This window comes from Mesoplodon mirus (genome assembly GCF_964341445.2).
Source record: "Mesoplodon mirus genome assembly, chromosome: 5".
NCBI lineage: Eukaryota > Metazoa > Chordata > Mammalia > Artiodactyla > Ziphiidae > Mesoplodon > Mesoplodon mirus.
Genome location: NC_138980.1, coordinates 170298129 through 170321166, shown reverse-complemented (window position 1 = coordinate 170321166; position 23038 = coordinate 170298129). Strand labels below are relative to the sequence as shown.

Below are 23038 nucleotides of genomic sequence, written 5' to 3'. Positions count from 1 at the left end.
ATATTGGATCATAAGATCAGTAGGTCTTCAGGTCCAGCCCATCCTTAACTTTGCACCAAATGACCCGCCCTCAGACACCCACCAATGATGGGTGAGTGCACTGCTGGGTCGTGTTCAGGGGGCACTGGGCAGGTATCACACTGGCTTGGCTGGATTACACAAGAACGCTTCCTTTTCTCCAAAGCAGCTCCTCCTCACTTAGCTGAGAAATCCTGGTGAGGAGCTTAACAGCAAGAGCAGTCAGGGACTGATACTCTAACCCCGGGTTAAGGCAGGACCAGGGACGGGAGGCGGCGGAGGACCGCCTCCATATGGATGGACGATGCTTCTGCCCAAACGCCGCAGGAAGGGGAAATTAGTTTAAAATGTGTCAAAGTTGACACATTCCTTCCTTGTTTAGTCAGTGTGAGGAACAAAATTTATCAGTGACTCCAGAGTTTAGCAATAAACCCTAACTTACATCGGAAAAAAAAAGCATTATCATCCGAAAATGGCTTCTACGTATAAGGTATAAAATTTAGAAAACAAAACAAAGTAAGACTCCAAACCAAACTGCGACAGTACCTTAAAAATGAGAAGTTAGCTGTAATTTATTTAGTGGAAAACTTTTTTTGGTGGAGACAAATTAGACAAGGATATGCAGACATTATTTCTATACAGAATATATTTCTAATACTCTTCTAGCAGGATAATTTTATTTTAGTTATTCTAGATTCCCCAAGGATGCTCAAAGAGTGACATCTTACAACCATGATTCAAAAATCTGCTTCAACGAACCCACTGAAGAATAAACACTGCATCTACTTCAGTAATTATCAAGTGTCCACAAGTTATTTTTTTGATCAGCCAATAATAAAAATAAGGAACATTTAAACGTGGACACTGAAAGTAAGTATAAAGAAAATGGCTTCCTTTTACAGATTAGAAATAAATTTAAAACAGACCTTCTAAGATTAATTTTTTCAGTGGTTGCTTCAATGATTACAGATCTCAACTTCACAGTGGAACAGAAGACGCAAAGACAACACTGGTTTCTCTTTGCAGTGCAAGGCGCGCTTGCTTCGATGGCTTTTTACAGACCACTGCCCTTTCTCGTATCCACAGCACTTCCCGCTCACCTAGCTGAGAAGCCTTTGTGATCACACCAAGCGCCAGAGCTGTTTCCTAACAAACAGCAAACTTGCCAGGGGGTACCAGAAGGAAACTGTTTTTTTTCCTTCTTGATTTGTGGCTTTAATCTAGGTTTCTCAAAACAAGCCAAGAGGAAATTGTAGTACAAAGTTATCCTATTATCTTATTGCCTTTGAATGATAAAGGTTATTCACAGCTGTTTCCAAGGCACAGATTACAACAGTCATCCCAAGAGCCCTCACCACCAGTCACTCTGCTGCTCTTACGTCATTGATGGGACTCACTCCCAGCCCTACCCCCCCAATTCCGGGTGTTCCCTTCATATTTCGTCTAGAGAATTTGATCAACGCTCTTAGTTTCGTGACTGTAAACACCTTTAGTAGTAGTAGGCTGGTGCAAACTCATCTACGCTCACAAAATAGAATCTGATGGTTGGTTAGATTTTCCTTATCATTGGTCTCTTTGAAACTTTTGGTCACACTTTAAGGCTTTATTAAACATTAAATGGTAATGTATCAGAGATTAAGTGCTGACGCAGTTACACAATAACTCTTTGTTTTATTAAGAGATGAGTGTGCCAAAACTTCACTTGCTTACCTTCTTGAGCTTTTAATGCTTTAATCTTGGGATTTTAGCGCTCTGAATGTATCTTTATTTTTTCCTAATCTTATTTGTTTTAGTCAGACAAGTATACAATAAAAGAATGCCATATATTATAAATAAGAGTGATTTACAGGGAAGTTTTGAGCTAACTTAGGGAACTAGATTAATTAGGGGGAGAGGAAAATATATGAATAATAAAAAGCTTATATTTATTTATTCTGAGAAATGCATGAGAAAATCTTAAAATGCTACGATTAGATACTTATTGGGTTACTAGGTTCTGATTTGTGATTACATATTTTCCTTCATCCAATGAACACTCGATTATTCGGTTAGAATTTCTCAATCTTTTTCATTCCAACGCTCCTACAAGAATTTCCATCAACCAGTGACTCTGGCCATTAGGAAGCTTTCCCCTAAAAATAAACCTGGAGGGGTATCTGTGAGCACCTGGGGGATCTGAGGCTGAGAACGGCAGAACTTTGAAAAGCAAATGAATGATGTTAGCAGTTAGACAGACACTGAAGATGAGGGGGAAAAAAATGAAAAGGAGAAGACATAGATGAAGAAGAGAAAAGAATATTAAGGAGGGCAAAAGAGATATGAGAAAAGATAAATATGCCAACAGAAGAGAGAAGCAAAGGCAAAGAACAGAAGAAACAGGGAAAGGGAACCCAGAATAAAAAGGTTTTCACGGTGGAAGAAGAAAAGGAAAAGGGATGAAAGAAAGGTGGCAGTAAAAAAGAAAGTGGAGAAAAGGGTCGGAGAAAACAGAAAACACTTGAACCATCTGCGCACAATGGATCTCGTGATCTCTGCCGCATCCCCAGGATCTGGCCTCTTTCCCCTCATCGAGTCGAGGGCCGTGTGAGAAACCAATCCGCTCTTTAGATGACCCGCATAAAACTCCTACCAAAAATTGGTGATGATTTCTCATGATTCCTGTCACTGATTTGGAAGTCAAAGTCAAGAACATGAGTAAGGCATGGGTACAAGGTCCTGATTAAGTACTTTTCCAGAAGAAGGATGCTTCAAGGTCCCCAAGTATTAAGGTTCAGTACAGTACATTCGAAGTTCAACAGCAATGCAAAACTACAATTAAAATTCTTCTTGTGAGCAAGGGATAGACAGTAGGCGTCGCAGGCAGTTTAAGCCAGGGGTGATCCTCTCTCAGATCCTTACTTTCCCATGTATAAGGGTGTCTACTAGTCCTGTGGGAGGGAAGGATGCAGCTTCATCATGGTCATGGGCTGCACCAACCCCAGCAACAACATACACGTGTGTTCGTATGTATGTGTGTGAGAGAGAGAGAGGAAACGATGTGGGAAGGAAGCAAGGAGGGAAAAGAGCACAGATATGAGAGAGACATGGAGGCAACAGGGAGAGAGGGACTGAAAGCAGTGACAGTGGTTGCAGACCCTGTGTCCTAACGCTGCACATGGTCCAGTAGGGTCCCCCACATCACACCACCACGGCATCCTCCGTCCACCTAACAGGACCTCACACCAGGTAAGGGGTATGTGGGATGACTTTCTCAGCCCCCCCGCTTCAGCCCCAGTTTCCCATCACTTCACCCCCCAACCCAGGCACCAGGCTGGCTGCAGGTCGTACCTTTCATGTACAGGAAGCTGTGGAAGTAAGGCAGCGTGACACAGCTGTACACAGAGTCCCGCCGGAATGAAAGCTCATCGTCCGTATCAAACCGAGAGTCGAAGTCCTCTTCACTATCTTCAAACTGGACCGGGAGAGAGAGAGAGCCAACAGTGAACAAAAAGGACAGGAAACAAGCAAAGGAAATGCCCAGCACAGGTCAACACTGAAAAAATAAAAACAACAGACACAGAAGCAACACGCTGCTTCGTCACAGTGCAACGGAGTGAGGTCATCAAAAGAATTCAGAATTACAAAATACTGACTTTGGGTGTCAAACGGTCAGTTGACTTGATACGTAACACATGAGATGTTTTAATCCCAAGGCTATGTATTCAAAGTACAGCGCTGCTGTTTAAGCGTACAATTTTAATCAAACCGTCCGAGAGTTAATTCCCTTTAAGTTATTGTGCTAAAAATATCTTCAAGGACTTCCCTGGTGGCTCAGTGGTAAGAATCTCCCTGACAACGTACAGGACACGGGTTTGAGCCCTGGTCCAGGAAGATCCCACATGCTGTGGAGCAACTAAGCTCACGCGCCACAACTACTGAGCCCATGAGCTACTAGAGCCCATGAGCCACAACTACTGAAGCCTGTGCGCCTAGAGCCCGTGCTCTGCAACAAGAGAAGCCACCGTGATGAGAAGCCCGTGCACCGCAACGAAGATAGCCCCCGCTCACCACAACTAGAGAAACCCCGCGTGCAGCAACCAAGACCCAACACAGCCAAAAGTAAATTAATTAAAAAAATAAAAAAATATATTCTTAAATAAATAAACAAATAAATAAAAATATCTTCAAGCCTTAGAAAGTCAAGGGAGTATTTAACGCACGGACAACGGGAAGAAATAAAAGTAAACTGTAAATAAATCTAGAAGCTGGAAAGAGCACGTTTAAGCCCTTAAAGGTTCCTCCCTTACAACCAGAAAAATATACATAACGTCCTGCAGTGGGCGGGTGAAGCTACCGTCAGGAAAGGTCTCTGAGGTGCCCCTGGCAAGTCTCGTTCCAGTTTAGGGCGGGTCTCATTTCCCAACCTCCTGCAAAGCCAGCACAGACACAGCCAGAGTCTCCACTGAAAATGCCAGTTTTCTTAGGCTTTGGGCAAGACGCAGTTCTGGGTTTTGCGTTCAACCTCCAACAGACACCAAGTTCCACTTACTCATGCGACGACCGCTTTTGGCAAGAGAGAGGGGTTTAAGGCCAGGCTTAAGAGCCTGACTTTGGAATCCTGGACCATTCTATGGGGGAGGTCTTCATCCAAGGGATGGTGCAACGGGGGCGCGGATGACAGACAACTTCCACCCCGATGTGGGCAAGCCGGGGCCCCGGGAGGACAGCGGGTACTCACCGAGGACTGGGCCCCCTCCGAGCTGAACCGGTAGGCCCCCGAGCTGTTGTAGGTGCCCACGGAGCATCGGTAGTCTGGGGACCACTGGCTGCTGTAGGAGTTGGAGAAGGTCACGCTGCTGCCAGAGGTGATGGCCCCGTCCTCGTAGTCGTCCTGGTCGCAGCTGTAGTCGCCGTCCGGGGAGGGCAGGCCCCCAGGGGTCTGGGGCATGCAGTAGGTGGGCTCCCCGGAGGAGGAGTCGTGCTCCGAGGGGGCCAGCAGCACGGTGCTGTCGGCGCCGGGGCTAGTGGGCACCACGGTGTCGTTCATGTAGGGGTCCTCCTCCGAGGATTCGTCGCTGGTCCGGATGCCACTGGTGCGCTGGTCCGAGTGGCCGTGCTCGCTGGGGTTGGGCGAGTCCTTGAAGGCGTCGTCGTCGGCCTCGAAGCCCTCGTCCACCTCCTCCTCCGGGTAGGGCTGGCTGAAGTTGAAGCTGGGCTTCTCGCCGCAGGCACCCGCGACCAGGTCGGCCCGCGCGCCTGCAGAGCCGCTCCCCACCGACAGGGAGCGCTCGATGTTGCGGACGCACTCGTCGATCTCGTCGAAGTTGAGCGACTCCAGGAACTCCTGGGCGGCGCGGCAGGCTTCGTCCTCCAGCCGCCGCAGCTCCTCGTCCCGCAGCTGCTGCAGCTTCTGCAGGGAGGCCTCGGTCAAGGACAGCTCCTGGCGCTCCTTCACGCGCTGCAGGTCCTCGATTTCCTTCTCCAGGCGCAGGATCTCTTCCACCTGCTTGTTCTCCTTCTGCTTCTCCAGCTCCCGGGTCAGCTCGGCCTCCCTCTGACTCTCCTGCAAGGCTTCCTGTTCCCGCTGCTTCCTCGCTGCTTCCTCCTGGACACAGAGGAAGGAAGGGGTCAGGTCAGGAAGTGACGCTACGGAGAGTGCGAGCAGCGTCCCTCCTTTGGGATGAGATGTGCTTGCCGGGGGCTGAACTGCATCCCCCCCTCCCCCAAATAGCTATGTGAGGCCCCAACCCCCAGTACCCTCGGAATATGTCTGGATTTGGAGCAGGGCCTTTAAAGAGGTGATGAAGTTACAATGAAGCCGTGAGGTAGGGCTCTAACCCAACTGCCTGGTGTCCTTATAAAGAAAAGGGGATTGGGACACACGCACGGCGCACTGGGGAAGCAGGTACGCAGGTGCAAGACCACGTGAGGACACAGCAGGAATCTGCAAGTTACAGAGAGAGGCTTAAGAAGAAACCAACCCTGCCAACACCTTGATCTTGGACCTTTAGCCTCCAGAATTGTGAGACAATCCATTTCTGTTGTTTAATCTGCCCAGGCTGTGGTACTTAGGTTATAGCAGCCCGAGCAAACTAATAGAGTGATGACACTGGTCTAGAGCTATCATGCTGCTGTGATTCACACTGAAATCTTAGGCATTCACACATTTTTACCCAATTGTGATGGGTTAGAAATTGCAGCATAAACATCTCCTCTAAAATTCTTCCTCCTGTATATTTATTTTAGCTTTGAATCCTTCTCCCTATATCTTTACTTTAGTTTCGAATCATTGAGGCAAAGTGTTTGAACTGGGAAGGTAACAGACAAGATGTCACGTGGTCATGGCATTCTTCACCTGTTGGGCGCGGAGCTCAGCTTCTCTTCGTTCCCTCTCTCTTTCTCTGAAAAAAAGACAGTGAAAATAAACGCAAGCAATGAAAAAAATCCGACATCCGCTTTTCAGAGAGCGAACTTTTTAACAGAAGCTTTGCAAAAGACAACTTAGAAGGGTGAGGGAGGGATAGGATCTCTTCCTTTGGCGATACACCTATTCTTTGCGTGAATAAAAATACCACAAAACTGGGTCTTCAACGCGGCTAAGGAATTTTATCTGAGCCACCAAGTGGTATTGTTTCAAACAGCAGGTTCCATAGCATCCACTGGGAATTCCTGCTGCGAGGCTGGATACAGAGCATAAAAACTCCAAAGGTGTCCTCCCGTCTGTTTCATCCAAGCCGAGAAAGGTCCCATACCTTTCCTCCTCCGCCCGCTTCCTTTTTTCTTCCTCCGCCCGTTTCCTCTTTTCCTCCTCTGCCCGTTTCTCTGCCAGCAGCTGCCTGTAAACTCTGCGGGCAATCTGACCTCGGAGTTGCTTCTGGAAAACCACGGCTGCTTTTTTCAGGTGCAAAAACCTCCTCCTCAGAAGGAATGCTCTGTAATTCTTCTGTATAATCACTACACAATAAAGGACCTTCTTGTATTGCTTTCTGAAAATGAGAACAGAAACAGCACAACAGAATAACTGTGGAGGTAATGAGGCTTCGAGCTCTTTACATGAGTTTACTTTACTGTTACAAGACAAGACAGCAGGACCTCGTTTGGGGCTGATGCGCTCATAACAGAGACCCATTACAGGGAGCTGACAAGGAGGCCCTTGTGGGCAAAACAAAACAGAAGAAAAACAAAAGAATAACAACAAACGAAACTCAAGCAAGACCCCATCATCATGTTGGCTAAATAAACACATCACTCCTAATACTGACTTTGAAAAGTCCTGGCAGGAAGTTGGGTTGTAAACAGAACCAAGAGATGTGATATATTTTCCTGTCCTTATGAGGGAAAAAAGCAAAGGATCTGCCACAGCAGGACGGCTGTGTACTTGAGAAAATGTAACGTACTGTGACAAGCAAGGGTTCGGGTGGCCCGCAGGTCCGCAGAGGTGGACAGAACTCAGATGCACAGGAAAAGAACCTGCCTCGTTCGGCAGACCCTGGAGAGGGGGCCACTGTGGACCCAATGGGATGGCACCAAAGTCAACAGGCGAGCTGCCTGTGGCTTCAGTGTGACCCAGAGGAACTAGGGAAATGTTTAAATGTGTCGCCCAGTCCCCTGATGTCGCTGCTCTGAGACCTCAGGAGCCCCTTTTCCCATTTCCTGCCCAGCTCAAGCTAACTAGGTGCTGGCATTGCTAGTTACGAGCCCTGCCCTGGGATGTTCCTTAGCCTGGTCCTGACCCGAACCCATCCAGGTCTATTTTAAATGAAAGCGTGTGGCCAGGGCCACCCCACCTGGTGACACACACGGGGGAAGCCCCCTCCCGTCAGCGCACTTTTTTTTTTTTTTTTTTTTTTGCGGTACGCGGGCCTCTCACCGCTGTGGCCTCTCCCGTTGCGGAGCACAGGCTCTGGACGCGCAGGCTCAGCGGCCATGGCTCACGGGCCCAGCCGCTCCGCGGCATGTGGGATCTTCCCGGACCGGGGCACGAACCCGCGTCCCCTGCATCGGCAGGCGGACTCTCAACCACTGCGCCACCAGGGAAGCCCGTCCGGGCACTTCTTACCGTGCCAAGTAGCCCAAGACGTGCGCCCGGATCACCATGGCCGCTCGCGTCACCTCCTCCTCCCGCCGCTTCTCCAGTTTCTGCTCCAAGGACTCGCGGAGGAAGACCTGCCCAGGAGAGAGCAACATGTCACATCCACAGAATGCGGCAGGCACCGGTAAGGCGTTGCTGAGTCAGCTGTGTCTTTGGTGGGTAGGGCTTTTTTCTTTCTCTGATTTGCTCCAAACACAAACAGCCATGGTGTCCAGCACAGGGAATCTCAAATTCCTGGTGGGGAAAGGATTTTTTCTTTCTTTTTTTTTAAACTTCCCATCTGTCACACACTAAGACCTTTGTAAAATATAGTAAACAATATATTACTGGAAAGAAAACAACAAAGGGGTATATAAAATCCAAGTCCCGTTTTTTCAGTTATTATTAGTTCAACAGGCATAAGATGACTGTGAAATTGCCATCAAGTTTATAAATACTTATCTCACTGTGGGCTGGGACAAATAGTTCATGTGCCAGCACCAGTACCACATTAAGTCTAAGTAAGAAGATATCTAGAGAAACTCGCTACATTAAAAAGGAGAAGGAGGGGGGAGGGGGGGAAGAGGGGGAGGAGGAGAAGAAAAGAAAGGACAAAAGAAAGAAAGGGAGGGGGAAAAATCCAAGAAATTTGTAAGATGTTACTTTGCCATCACATGGAAACTCTCCCTTCATGCCTCTCAAATGATTACAGTCAAAGCCTCTTGGGCTCAAAAATAATGCACATAAAAAAACTGACATTTAAGAATGTAATTCTATAAACTGTTTGCAATTAGAACTGAATCATTTAAGTTATCTCGGTTCAGCCATCACAAGAAAACTATCAATAGAATCGGGACAAAGAGATTGTAACTATTTGCTGGCCTGTTTCTGCCTGTGGGCACCTCAATCCTAGGCTTACCATTTATATAAGCCTAAGTGTGTCTGGTAATTGGCATTTGTATCAGAATTCCTAATATTTGAAAAGGTATGAAAATACTGAGACCCTCCCTCCATCATGGTAGCTTTTAATTTTGTAATTTCCAATGGGATGCATAAGGAAGTTTTGAATTATCTCCTAAAAACAAACAAATTTTTTTTTATGCTCTTCTGTTAACAGTCAGCTGGAGGCACTGGTCGGGGGCTGGTTAACCGACATACATCCTCACTCATGATTTCTCAGTTTATGCTTCAGTGAGTCATTCTGGCCTATGATGATGCATTATGTCCTCTTGATGGCACATTTTTCCAGACTCTCTGCTCTGGCTCTTCCAAGACATTTGGGCAGAAAAGCAAATAAAGAATCCCACCACCATTTGACTCACAGAAGCCTTACCTCCTCCTGCTGTGGGTTCCGGAGCATTTGTAAAACTCTCCCACCAAATAATTCTCTCAGAAAAGCTTTTCATACAATGCTCTTCCTATAATTGCAATTAATATGCTCTGCTGATGCATAAAGAGACTGCATCTTGAGCAAAAAAAAAAAAAAAAAAAAGTTTAATGTAAGAAACAGCAGCTACGAGCATAAAGCTTGTTAGTTCAGCAATGAGAAAAAGTTTTCAGAAATATGAAGCCGTTTTCATCAAGGCTGGACTTCAAAGAAATATTTAAACTTCTCTTTGAGACGATTTTTTGATATTAAGGATCTTAGTCTAACGCTGTTGCTCTGGTTAGTGTTTAAAAGAAAAAGTAATGGGGCTTCCCTGGTGGCGTAGCGGTTGAGAGTCCGCCTGCCGATGCAGGGGACACGGGTTCGTGCCCCGGTCCGGGAAGATCCCACATGCCGCGGAGCGGCTAGGCCCGTGGGCCGTGGCCACTGGGCCTGCGCGTCCGGAGCCTGTGCTCCGCAATGGGAGAGGCCACGGTGGTGAGAGGCCCACGTACCGGAAAAAAAAAAAAAAAAAAAAAGAAAAAGTAATGAAGTCAAATCTTGAACAAGAGTGGTGATGGTGGTGGTGACATCATAAAACAAAAGCATCGATGCCAACCAGCAGTACATTCATCAGATGAACAAATAGGAACCTTTATGAAGGAAAGAGCGTCTCACACCTTATCAGAAGTCTAGGGACTGTCTTGGTTGGAATCAGAGTCAGAGAAATACCTGCCTTAGTTTCATGCCCATCAAAGAGAGCTCTATGCTCTGCCTATTAGATTTACTTCCACATCTTTATCTATCAATAGATTCTTTCTCTAACCCGAAGGGCAAACGGAGTAAAATGCTTTAGAGACCTGACTTGGCTTCATTAAGAACATCCACCCTGAATTTATGTAACAACACACAGAAAGTGATGCCAGTTCTTCCAGCCCAGTGGTGTCCGCTGCCACGTTGCCATGTTCCCAGGATGCGGCCAAGAGCGAGTCAGCAGGATCCAGCTGCTGTGAGCGGAGGCACCGGCCTCATCAGGCATCATCAAGCAGCTCAGGAAGGGGTAGTGCCCACTCAGGGGGCTGCTCGGCTAACCTTGACTCAATATCCAATACGAATAGTTTCTCATGGCTTTCCCTATCATTTGCTTATATAGCTCAAGAGCCTATGGATTATTCCAGTAAAATGTCTTTATAGAATACCTCTTGCAGGCTTTATTGCCAGAGAAGAAATAAGGTCTGGCAATGTAGTCCACGGACCAGAAAAGTAAAACGTGCCAGAGTCACAAGGCAGAGGGAAAAGGCAAAACCAGGAAGAAAGAGGGGAGCAGCTGTTCACCTCCGTCTCCCTAAACTTGGCTTCTCATCAGGGACGTACAGCAGGATCTCCTGCTCGGGCTGTTCCAGAGGCTTGGACAGGCCTCCTAGCTTCTTTAGGGATGCTTCCCCAGCAGATAAGAATCCTTGCCTTCCAAAGACCAGATGTGTTTTAAGCCAGTGAATTCAGACCTGGCACCATGTTTAATTTGCTGACTACAGCGCTGCCCACATTTCCCTCTGTCATGTAAGTGTTGACAGAAACTTCTTTACCAGAAGATCTAGATATTTGTTAGAGGTTCAAGGTTTTAAATGCAAAGACCTCTGGCAGCAACACTGACTGAAACACTGCTAGAGTATAATTAAGTGTATAATTAAGTCAAATGTTGGTCAAGGTCAAGGCTATTTAGTGGATACAATTCAAATGCTCTCATGTTTCCATTTACTTCCTAATATTTACGTGAAATGATAAGCTTCCATCCTACCTCTACTTCCAATGTGTCACCAATTAAAATTTAACTCCTCTTTAAAGATTTCCTTTTCTTGAATACTCTTCTGATCATGTCAATTCACAGTGAGCTCTCTCCTGGAGCTGTGTCCTTATTCCTTCGAGAGATCACACTGCATAATATATCAGTTGTATGGGATGACTTATCTCCCAAAAACTTAGTAAACAGGGGGCAATCCCCATGTCTTTATGTCTCCGTATCCCTGTGCTACACCCAGTTCTAAGTCTTGCTGGGGCCTGATTTCCATCGTAAATTGTAAATGAAGTTGGATTGATTTTTCAGAGCTCAGAAAAGAGACTGGTATTGGCTGGGTGAGTCAATTATCTTTGATGTTATTCCATGGTATAAGGCAGTGAGACAGGAGGAGGATATCAGTTTATAGAGAATGTAATACCTTTTTAATTAAAAAAAATCAGAGCAGACTATATTATACTGCCAAGAGCTCTACTTGAACCAACTTCTTTAGAAAGTTCTTTGAGTGACTCAACATACAACAATCTTGTGCCATCACTTTATAGTTTTTTAGCATTTTACAGACACTGACTGAGCTCCTACTATGTGAGCTCCTACTACGTGCATTGTGTTGTGTAGAAGAACGAACAATGAACTCTACATTCTCTATTGGGTGATTGTAGACAAGTCACCAGGCAATACCAAGACAACATGACAGCATGTTAAGTGTTATAACAGGGCAGAAAACAGAAAGATGTCAATGACAGAGGAGGGGGCTTAGCCCAGTTTAGGGGTGAGTTTTGGTGCAGGGTGCAGTGAAGAATGTCAAATAGGATTCCTGTCAAAGCCTGCATCTAAGCAGAGACTTGAAGGAGGAGTTGGCTAAACGGGGTGGAGGGGAGGGTGGAGAATTCCAGGTAAAGAGACCTATACACCTGGGAGGACACACCCCAAGGTGACCCCCAATGAGTTACACCCTTGTTTAATCCTATTAGTGTGGGTGGAACCCGTGACTTTCTTCTAGAACATGGCAAAGGTGATGGGAAATCACTCTTATGGATATGTTACATTATATAAGACTCCAGCTTAGGAGACTGGAGCAGGAGTGACTCTTGCTGGCCCTGAAGAAGTGGGAGGGCCTGGGAGGGGTTCAGGTGGTTAGAAACTGGGGGGGGACCTCTAGAAGCTGAGAGTAGCTCCAGGTGGCAGCCAGCAGGAAAAGAGGGTCCAGTGGGTCTGCAGCCCCAGTCCTACAACGGCAAAGACTGCCACGTGAGCTTGGAAGAGGACCCCAAGCTCCAGAAGGGAATGCAGTCCCAGCTGACACTCTGAGACCCTGACAGAGGACCAGCTAAGCTGTGCCTGGACCCCTGACCCATAGATACCATGAGGTAATTGGTGTTTGTTGTTAAAGCTGTTAAGTTTATGGCTGACTGTTACACAGCAATAGATAACTAATACAATACCTCTGCGTGCCATCTCTACCTTGTTAGATGTTTGCATCTTAAATCCCTGACCAGCTGAAATCCTTCAAGAGCAGAAGAGTATGTTCATTATACACTTTCCTTTGCTAAGTGGCCTCCAGGTGATGCCTAAATACTTGTCATTAATCTCACATCAATATTATAGACTGAATGCTTGCCACCCCCCCACCCCCAATTCTTATGCTGCAGCCCTAACCCCCAATGTGATGGTATTTCAAAGTCAGGCCTTTAGGAAGTAATTACGTTTAGGAGGGTGGGGCCCCGTGATAGGATTAGTGCCCTTATAAGAGGAGGAAGAGAGACCAGAACTCACTCTCCACCGTGTCAGGACACAGTAAGAAGGGAGCTGTCTATAAACTGGGAACGAGACCTTCACCAGAACCTGACCATGCTGGCACCCTGATCTCAGAATTCCTGGCTGCAGAACTGTGTGAAATAAATGTCTGTGCTTAAGCCACCCTATCTATGATATTTTATCAGAGAAGCTCTGAGATGAAGACAGTCAAACTGCAAGATATGTGTCTCTTTTTCCCTCTTCCTCCTCTTTCTTTTTTTTAAACAAAGAAACTCCTAGGTTAAAAACATAATGGGAGCAGAAACTTTAAAATATTTCTCTGATGCTGCATTCCTACTTGTAGAGTCAGGAGGATGAGGCTTGAGGAACACCTCTTACTTTTGAAGACAACCATACACTCAAAGGCTGACAACCCCCAGGTGCCTGCATTTCTGCCTCTCCTGTGTGATAAGACCCTGGAGGTGAGTGGCAGAAGGAGAATGGAACCCCAGATGAGAGCCCTGGAAGTTCCCGATACAGGGAGAAGAGGTCATACTGCCAATTTTATGACTAATTTTTGCTGTTGAGGCCAGACTGCTTATCACTCAGCTAAGGGGTAAAGGCCTCAGTCACACCTGCATGTTTAAAAAAATGGATTTCAACTTGGCTTTCCAGACTGGACTTTGGGTAACCTACCAGATTTCGGACTACTTGCTGGTCTCCCACACAACAGCTCCTGTGGTGCAGGGAGAACATTCAGTATTCTATTCTTATAATGCAAAGTTAGAGGGTCTGGGGTATCACTTCTTAGATGCCAGAGGCTGTCCAGTTCTTCCCTGGCACTGAGTTGCCCACCAGCCAACATTTGTTGACTGACTGAATGAAAACACACGCACTTAGGATCCGATGCTTCAATGTGTCCCCAAGAACAGAGTTCCTGAAAAGTCAAGGGCATCAGATAAAAGATTCATGTTGGGAGGACAAAGAGTATGGCTAGCATGATACCATGCGTATCTTCCCAACACTGGAAAAACAGTTGGTTAGCAGTCATCACAGAACACCGAACTCAAACATCTCTCAGGGGGTTGATGGGACGGTCGTTCTTTCTCCGAAATTTTACCTTCGTCTTCCCCAGCTGCCACTCGCTGTTGGAGGTGTCATAGAGCTGCAGCAGGGCCGTGCACTTGCCCCTCACGTCCTCGGGCAGAGCCACGTTCCTCGTCAGCACCTTATATCTGCAAAAGAAGAATGCGCAGCGTCACCTTGTGCTAAAATCCTTTCCCCAGCCCCTCTGCAAAGAAAGAGGGTCTCTGCAGCTCCGTCTTGCCTTTTGTAAAAATCCTGGAAGGGTCTTCGGACAGCATACCCAGCTTTCCGGATCCTGACTGTCTCCAGCATCCCAGAGTACCGCAGCTGGTTGACCACAACTGCCTGTTCAAACTGGTCGGGCATCTAAAACATGCCAAGAGGTGAGAAGATGCCGTTAACAAGACCGCCCCCCCAGCCATGGTTTTACACACACACATTCTGAATCTACACAAATATACAGAACAGAAAACAAACCCCACCCCACATACCCACAGCCTAGCTGTAACAGCCAGCACCCGTGTCAATCCTGCCCCCTCATCCTTAGCCCACTTACTCCCTGACCTTGGATTTTTTTTGAAGCAAGTCCCAGATAGTACACACTCCCACTTGTAAATATATCAGTATCACTTTTATTTTTTGGCCGTGCTTTGCGGCATGCGGGATCAGTTCCCTTACCAGGGATGGAACCCGTGCCCTCTGCAGTGGAAGTGCGGACCGCTGGACTGCCAGGGAAGTGTTCCAGTATCATTTTTTAAATAGAACCACAACACGATCATATCTTAAAAGATACCAATAATTCATTGATATTAACATCCAGGTTCAAATTTCTGATTATTTTACAAATATCATAAACGGACCACCATTTTTAATGCTATGTTTTCCAAAGAATCTTAAGGGTCATGCAAATATCACTTTATTTACTTTTGAAAATTCAATTTCCAGGCATTTTTTTTAGCTGAAGAATGCAGTGACCCAGTGAGGGCTGGGGGAGGGGTTAGGGGCTGGGGAAGAAAAGGAGAGCTTGTAAGTGGAGAAAAGAGACAAAAATGAAAAAAAAATAATTTTCTCAATTTCTAGTCAGAAACCCCATTTATCGAGCTCCATGCTATGATCACTAAATAAATTAATCCCAGAACATACAAACAAAAGACAGAGGAAATCAAGCCAAGACTTAACATTCTGAGCCATATTCTCTTATCTGTTCAGTTGCCAAACAAACTGGTGTTGCTGACAGGACAATGGTCTTTCAGGGTAAAGCCCAAAAGTATGCCATTTCCCACTCACAGCTTTTTGGGCAGTGATTTGTTTTTTAGTCCAAACACCCCATTCCCTTTAATTAATTCATATTTTCTTATCTTATACAACTGTGTACAAAATGACTGAAAAATAGTGCCATAGAACACAAGTACATTGTTAAAAAGTGCAAAGATGGTAAAGTGGCTTAAATTTGCGAGCCTTAAAAACACAGCCAGTCATTAACACAAAATCAGGCTGAAAGCCATGTTATTCTGTACGCTTTCCAAGCTAGCAAAAAAATAAATCTGAAGAATGCTCTGCAAATCTCCTTTGCAGCGTTTGATGGAAAAGCTGCCATCATATCCAGCAGGATGACTTGTCTCATATTTAATTTCTCTTACAAACACTGGGGTCAGATGTCTCTACTCAGCAGTATTCTACCGGAGTCTAGCCAATAAATAAGGGCGAATATCCAAAGAACTGGGGCTCACTGGTTTCTGGTCTTAATTATTTCAAATATCCCTAGACGAGAAAGAATAAAATAAAAGCATGAAAAAATTAGCCTTGATAACTCCTTTACCTTATCTTTGGATTGAAACACAGAGAGAGAGGCAACTGCTCTGAGGGTATTTGGTTAAAATGCTTCGTTAGATTTGGGAAATATAATCGGAACAGTAGCAATCCACAACGACCAGTAGAGAGCTAATATAAAACAAACACTGAATAAGGCATCAGACTTAGTTAACTTTGTTAATTCACAGTCAGGGAAATCTACGAATTTCATATTTAATCATTTGATGCTCAAAGACTTGTTTAATAAATTAAAAAAAACCCTCTCTAAATCTCTCTCAAACTTTCACTGTTCCTGACCCATACTTTTTTCCTTGCTCCTTTTCTTTCAATCTCTACTTAACAAAGTCCGTACAATTCCTTAGTTTGGCACTAGTTATTAAAACACTCTGAAAAATATTACTAAAGGGACACCCCATCCAAAAAGTCCAGCCGCACTTACCATCTTCCAGTCCCTCTGAGTAACATTCCACCTTCGGTTTGGCTCTCAGGCCAAAATTCATATGGAAAACAACTGCCACACTGACCTTTTCGCCACAGCTAAAGACACTGAACAATAATGAACACCATTCCTGTGCTTTAAAAAGTGCTCGGTCACCATGACAACCCCTTCCATTCTCGGGCTAATTAGTGTGGTGTGGTTGTAGGATTTCATACAGCCTGGGGAGGGGAGGGGAGGGGAGGGGAGGGCGGGTGGGAGGGAGCCACCAGGAGTGGCCACTCTTTCCAGGCTCCCATTGTGATTGTGTTTCTGCCCTTCACAGAAATTTAACCAGGGGAAGGGGGATCTGTTCGCAGATTGTCGCCCTGGGCAACACACAGGGCAATCACGAGGGGTGTAGACCTGTATTTCCATTGGTGGGTCTCAACTCCCTTTTCTTTCTGGTGAACTGAATGTTCAAAGATGACACAGCTGGAGGGTGGACAAGTCACAACTCAAAGGCATGTGGCCTTTCAAACCTTCAGCTAATGCACTCCAGTCTGTACTGGTAACTCGTTTTCCAGAACTGGATGTCCCCCCTCCAAAGGCTGCCGGCAGTGTCCTAACTGTGGAGTTTTGATGGCCGACAGCAAGGGAGGATTTGGGAAGTGACAGTCATAAACCGGGGCAATTATAGTCCCAGGAGTCCGGTCTTGATCCGTTTACTGAATATAAATAATTAAACACCTACTATGCGCCAAGGTTTTGTGATTCATGATTGCGGGGGAAACAAAAGGCGGGGGCTAGGTTCTTTTTTGTCTTACACCAAAACTCCTCACCAGAGTAGTACATTCATTACAACTGATGAAGCCACATGACACATCCTAATCACCCCAAGTGCATATCTGACGTCAGGGTTCACTCAGCCCTGTACATTCTGTGGGTTTTGATGACTGTAATCACACATGTCCATCATCAGAGCATCGCACAGAGTGGTTCTGCTGCCCTAAAAATCCTGTGCTTCATCTATTCACTTCTACCTCTCCCCAACAGCTGGCATCCACTAATCTTTTAACTGTCTCCACAGCCTTATTTTTTAAGACTAATTTTTTTTAAAGAGTAGTTTTAGGTTCACAGCAAAATTGAGAGGAAGGTACAGAGATTTCCCTTATACCCTCTGACCCCCACTTGCATAGCCTCACAGGGCTGATTCTGTTTCCAAGGACCCTGGAATTTAGGAGGGTGACAGGTATGCCAAACGTCACTACTTATGTGGTAGATGGCCTACTACAAAACCATACTAAAAATTAAAGTTACGTTCCTTGGCAACACGGGACAAAGAGAAGTACTGAGGGGGTATGGGTGTCACGTGAATTTGAACCCAGGTCTGACCCAGAGTTTGGGTCTCACAACTCCTACTCACTGCTGGAGGGGAAGGGACATTCTACACAGAGAACACAGCACAAACCAAAGCCAAGAGGTGGAAAGAGAACCTGGCATGTTCAGTAGTTCAGGCCGGGATGGAACGCGGAGGTGGGCAGGGACGTGAGCTGTTGGTGGACACGGCACTCAAGTTTGATGCCACTGTTTGCAGGATCGGGAGCTGCCCGCCGGGGGCAGACCTGTGCTGTAGAAGGATCCCCATGTTGGTAGCAGCAAAACTGGAAACAAGACCAGAGGCATGGCTGGGTCTATTTTGATATCATGCCCATCATGAAGTGTTAGGCGGCCATTACAAAAGAAGACCAAATTAAAGATACCCCAGTTAACTCTCAAGCCTTTTTGAAAGGTGAGAAAAAGAAGATGAAGAAAAGTATGTATGACAGTCTCATTGTTGTAAAACAATGACCCCATCAAATAAAACACCTGCTCTATGTATGTACACGTGTGTGAATATACACATTTAGATACACAATGTGCAGAAAAGGATAGAAGGAGACATGCCAGGCTGTTATTGAGTGGGGGGCACTATTGTGGGTGGTGGGAAGAAGAGACAGCTGAGAAAAAAGGGGGGAAAATGAGACGGCACTGAAAGAAGGAAATAATCACGTATGTACAATATGAAAAATTTCTATTTGGCTGTATATCTTTGAAGACACTTAACTTTTTTTTTTTTTTTTTTTTACAAATTAAAAAAAAAATCAGGTACAGAATGGATTGTAGAGGTCCTACTTTGAACAGCATGGACATAGAGGCAGAGAAGCAGGGAGATCAGGGTCAAAGCTGCTGTAAGGGAACCTTAAAGTGCAAACAACCCAAATGTCCATCAACTGATGAGGAGACAAACAAAATGGTCTTTCTATCCATAAAATGGAATATTACTGGCCGTAAAAAAATGAAGCGCCGCTACATGCTGCAACATGGATGAGCCTTGAGAACATTATACTAAGTGAAAGAAGCCAGTCACGAAACACCACGTGTTACGTGATTCCATTCATGTGAGACGTCCAGGACAGGAAATCTACGGGGACAGAAGGTAGAGTGGTGGCTACTAAGGCCTGGTGGAGGGTATGGGGAGACAGAGGGGGGACAGCCAAGAAGTAGGGCATTTCTTTTTTTATAAATTTATTTATTTTATTTCTTTATTTTTGGCTGCGTTGGGTCTTCGCTGCTGTGCGGACTTTCTCTAGTTGTGGCGAGCGGGGGCTACTCTTTGTTGTGGTGCACCGGCTTCTCATTGCGGTGCCTTCTCTTGTTGCAGAGCATGGGCTCTAGGCGCACGGGCTTCAGCAGTTGTGGCTCGCGGGCTCTAGAGCACAGGCTCAGTAGTTGTGGTGCACGGGCTTAGTTGCTCTGTGGCATGTGGGATCTTCCCGGACCAGGGATTGAACCGTGTCCCCTGCATTGGCAGGCGGATTCGCAACCACTGTGCCACCAGGGAAGTCCCCTAAGGGATTTCTTCTTGAGGTAATGAACATGTTTTAAGTGTTTGTGGTGATGGTTGCACATCTCTGTGAATCTATGAAAAACCATTTAATTGTACACTTCAAATGAGTCAGTTGCATGGTATGTGATTTATAGCTCAATAAACCTTAGGAAAAAAAGGTATTGTAAAAGCCAAACTGACACAGAGGCATTTAAAATGGACAAAAAGAGACGGATGCAAGAGAGTTTGTATCCTGGAGACAGGGTTTACATATGTTTAGCTTCAGGTAATTTAATTCTAAAAAAAAAAAAAAGTTAGAACTTTCTCCTCTACAATCTGAAAAAATAAATTTCAGAATGCCTAGACAAAACAAATGACTGGTAACAGAGCATGCTAAGCCCTCCACAAAAATCAAATACGGGTGAGCCCGAGCTTCTGCAGCTAAAAATCTAAATAAAGGGCAACAGACGTGCTGGCAAACAGGGACACAAGACAGGGGAGGTGTTTTACAACAACAAAGAAAAGAAAAAATGCATTTATGTGTTAATGAATATGATTACCCTGAACATTACCTAGCCTTCCATAATTTCAAAAATACTGCATAGAGACAATAAGAAGTGTGATGGTGGACTTGGAAATAGTCACCTGTCCACGGTAAGAGGACATTCAATCTGTGCTTATTTAATTAAAGAAAATAGAATAGTTAATTACCTGTGGACCCTGACCCTTGAAGTTCTAATGCTTTTCAGCATTTGAGGTCTCACAGAAACCAATGGAGAAGCCCTGAGAAGAGTCCAGGGAGAGGGGGTGGGGTGGGAATGCAGCCTGCCACACCGAGGTCAGGGGGGGCTGGCAGGGGCCAGCCAGGACTGCGGAGAGAAGGAACTGTCCTCTGATGGCCAAAGTCACACACACTCTGATTAAGCATTACATTGACTAGAAACCGAGTCAGGTGGTGGGAAATCCAGCTCTACTGCTGAGGTTGCCTCAGAGTCTCCTGAAGAGAAAAGACACCTTGAGGGGAGAGAACAAGCTGGACAAGGACGCAGGACTGGCACAGAAGCGACTCTTATTTCACTCTGCAGTCATCCACTGTTATGTAATCTCACTTAACATGGATCTATGAGAGCAATTTTTTTTTAAATTTGATATTGGGAGAAAACTATTCTCTCTAGAAGAAATGACATGCTTAATCTGACTCTTCACTCATAAATTGATGACTATTATAACTCACGGTAACTTACTTATGCACCTTGTGCCAAAGAGGAATTAAGGCAAGATAAAATAAACTGAAAATAGATATAGTGATTAAAGGGAACACACAGTAGAAAGTGCATTGTATTACCCTTTTTGCCTTGGCTGACAGGAAGCTCAAAGTTAAGTTTCCTTCTCAATACTAACTTCTGTCAACCAGGTATTTTATTTTGCCTTAAGTTTTGAATCATTTTTCATAGATGTTAATCAACAGATTCTCAATTCCTTTAAGGAGGCTATATTATTTTTATAGCCTAAGATGGCAACCATAAAATACATAATCTTAAAAACATTAATAATTTTTAAAAAGAAGAATTTTATTGTTCTAACCTCAAAGATCTACTGATGATTATACACATAGAATTTAAAATGCTTGTTTAGCAGCCTTGCAGGAACCAAGTCCTCTTGTTTGTATGTGCGAGGTACCCACAGCAATCCTTCAACTCATACAGCACTTGAAGGCAGAAACCCGATGGGTGGGTTAGATGAGTAATATTATTGCATTTTGTGGATAAGGAAACTGGAAGTGAGCAAGGCTAAATGACTTGTTCAAACCAGTTAATATTTGCTTAAATCAAACAATTAAAGCTCAAAGAACTTGGCATTCCTGAAAACTAGTATGTGAATCAAACTTGATACGAACCATATTTTTCTACTGACATGTTATAAAACCGGAGGCATATTTCCAGAGGATATAATTCTCAAAGGAGTGAGCTGGAAACTTCTTCAGGGAAAAGATTACAATGAAATCCAGGCAGAGAATGCGCCCTATACTGTAGCATTTCCAGAACACTCGGTCTTTTGGGCACATGGAGACAGTTTCTAAAAATTTTAACACTAAGGAGGGGGCCTTAGGGACAACCTGTCAGGTGCTAACCTGGTGTACATACAGGTGATATAAAAAATCACAATTCTAAGGGCCACGGCAACGTAGAGCAGAAACCAGCACACTACACCATGAGTTCAGCCAAATATCTATACACAGAAATAACTAGTGAACAGAGGAAACCTTTTGGAAAATCAAATAGCAAACTCTGAGCAAATCCACCTCCAGTCACTGGTCCCATTAACACAGACAACGAAAGGCTGACAACACCGTTACTTTGTGTCTCAGCGTCAGAGGACTGACAGAATTCACATGTGCCTTGACCCACTTGTGGTTGCAACTCCACCTGCGTCTCCTCACTGGATACCACCTGCCAAGGACAGGTGCTTGAGAAGAGCCAATACAGCACAGTGGACAGAAGAACACACTCAGAACACGTTGAACTCCATCCCGTGGAAGGAGCCCGCAGGTGACAACATATTTAATGATGACTGCTTTTGCTTTAATAATAAATGCAACTTGATAATTCATGCGGGCGCTTCTGAACACAGGCTACAATTTATTTCCAGAAGTGGTCCTTTTCTCCCTTTTAAGAAGACGCTTAGGGCTTCCCTGGTGGTGCAGTGGTTGAGAGTCCGCCTGCCGATGCAGGGGACACAGGTTCGTGCCCCGGTCCGGGAGGATCCCACATGCCGCGGAACGGCTGGGCCCGTGAGCCATGGCCACTGAGCCTGCGTGTCTGGAGCCTGTGCTCCGCAACGGGAGAGGCCACAACAGTGAGAGGCCCGCGTACCACACACACACACACACACACACAAAAAAAAGACGCTTAATTTATTCAAAGTCTAAAAACTAGCCACTTGATAGGATCTCAATGTCTTAGAGATGAGGTAAAAGTAAACATTATTTACTGTTTTCATCAATCAAAAGTATTTATTAAGAACCTTCCATTAACTGAGCAACCAGAGGCAACTGTATGGGATGACCCACAGCAAACCCAGCCCCTGCTCTGACCTGACAAATGCAGGTTCTCTTTGGCTCCAATCTGCTTGGAACGCAATATGGAAGCAAGCCCTGGGCCTGGCGAAACGGGTCCTCAGAGCACAGAGTAACCAGACATGGGATCTGAGCATTATGCCAACACTTGTTTTATTGCCCTACCTTAGTAGCCTAATACAAAAATAAGTTTTTTAAACTTTATAAGATTTACCTCCAACCCAACACTGGTAGATTGTTTCTGAAAGTGAATGGTATAACATTCTAAAATTAATTACAATGAAAGAGTTCTACTTTCCTCATTGTGTTTTTTAATGGCCCCTGACTGTCTTCCTCTGTGAAATACTGTAAACTTTATCTACATATATACTAGCTCTGCCTTGGAGGGGCTTATTACACAGTCCGTACCGTGGAGGATTAGTATCCAGCATCCCAAGAAATGTAAAATAAGTTGATTCTTTGGTAAAACCATTACATGATTCTTCATTTTGCTAAGGAAACACTGTGGAGTGAGAGACACCAGAATTACAGAGACGATTTAATAGATTAGGAATATTTGTATTTGCATTATGATCATGGGATATACCTTTACCCTAATTCAACTTGAAACACAAACAAGCAAACAAATCTTAAGAAGCCTGATAACCCTTCATCAACTTTAAGAATTAAAAATTACCTTAGAGTTTACCAAGTCAATTATGTTACACTTAGAAGGTATCATGCCCAACCTTACACTGAGTGGCGAAAAGACTCCTGTCCTCACTCCCTACTAATTAACAAATTAACAAAAAATCAAGATGTGAGACCTCTCCAT

The 23038-nt window shown here is 45.1% G+C and overlaps 1 protein-coding gene across 1 annotated transcript in view; it reads right to left on the bottom strand.

The window, feature by feature from the left end:
* Positions 1–23038, bottom strand: part of MYO10 (myosin X) — a 222111-nt gene that overhangs the window by 23565 nt on the left and 175508 nt on the right. Inside the window, 7 exon segments of the mRNA XM_082621443.1 lie at positions 3346–3469; positions 4736–5602; positions 6353–6398; positions 6750–6983; positions 8057–8163; positions 14087–14201; positions 14294–14418. Of these exon segments, the coding sequence (XP_082477569.1) occupies positions 3346–3469; positions 4736–5602; positions 6353–6398; positions 6750–6983; positions 8057–8163; positions 14087–14201; positions 14294–14418 (1618 nt within the window).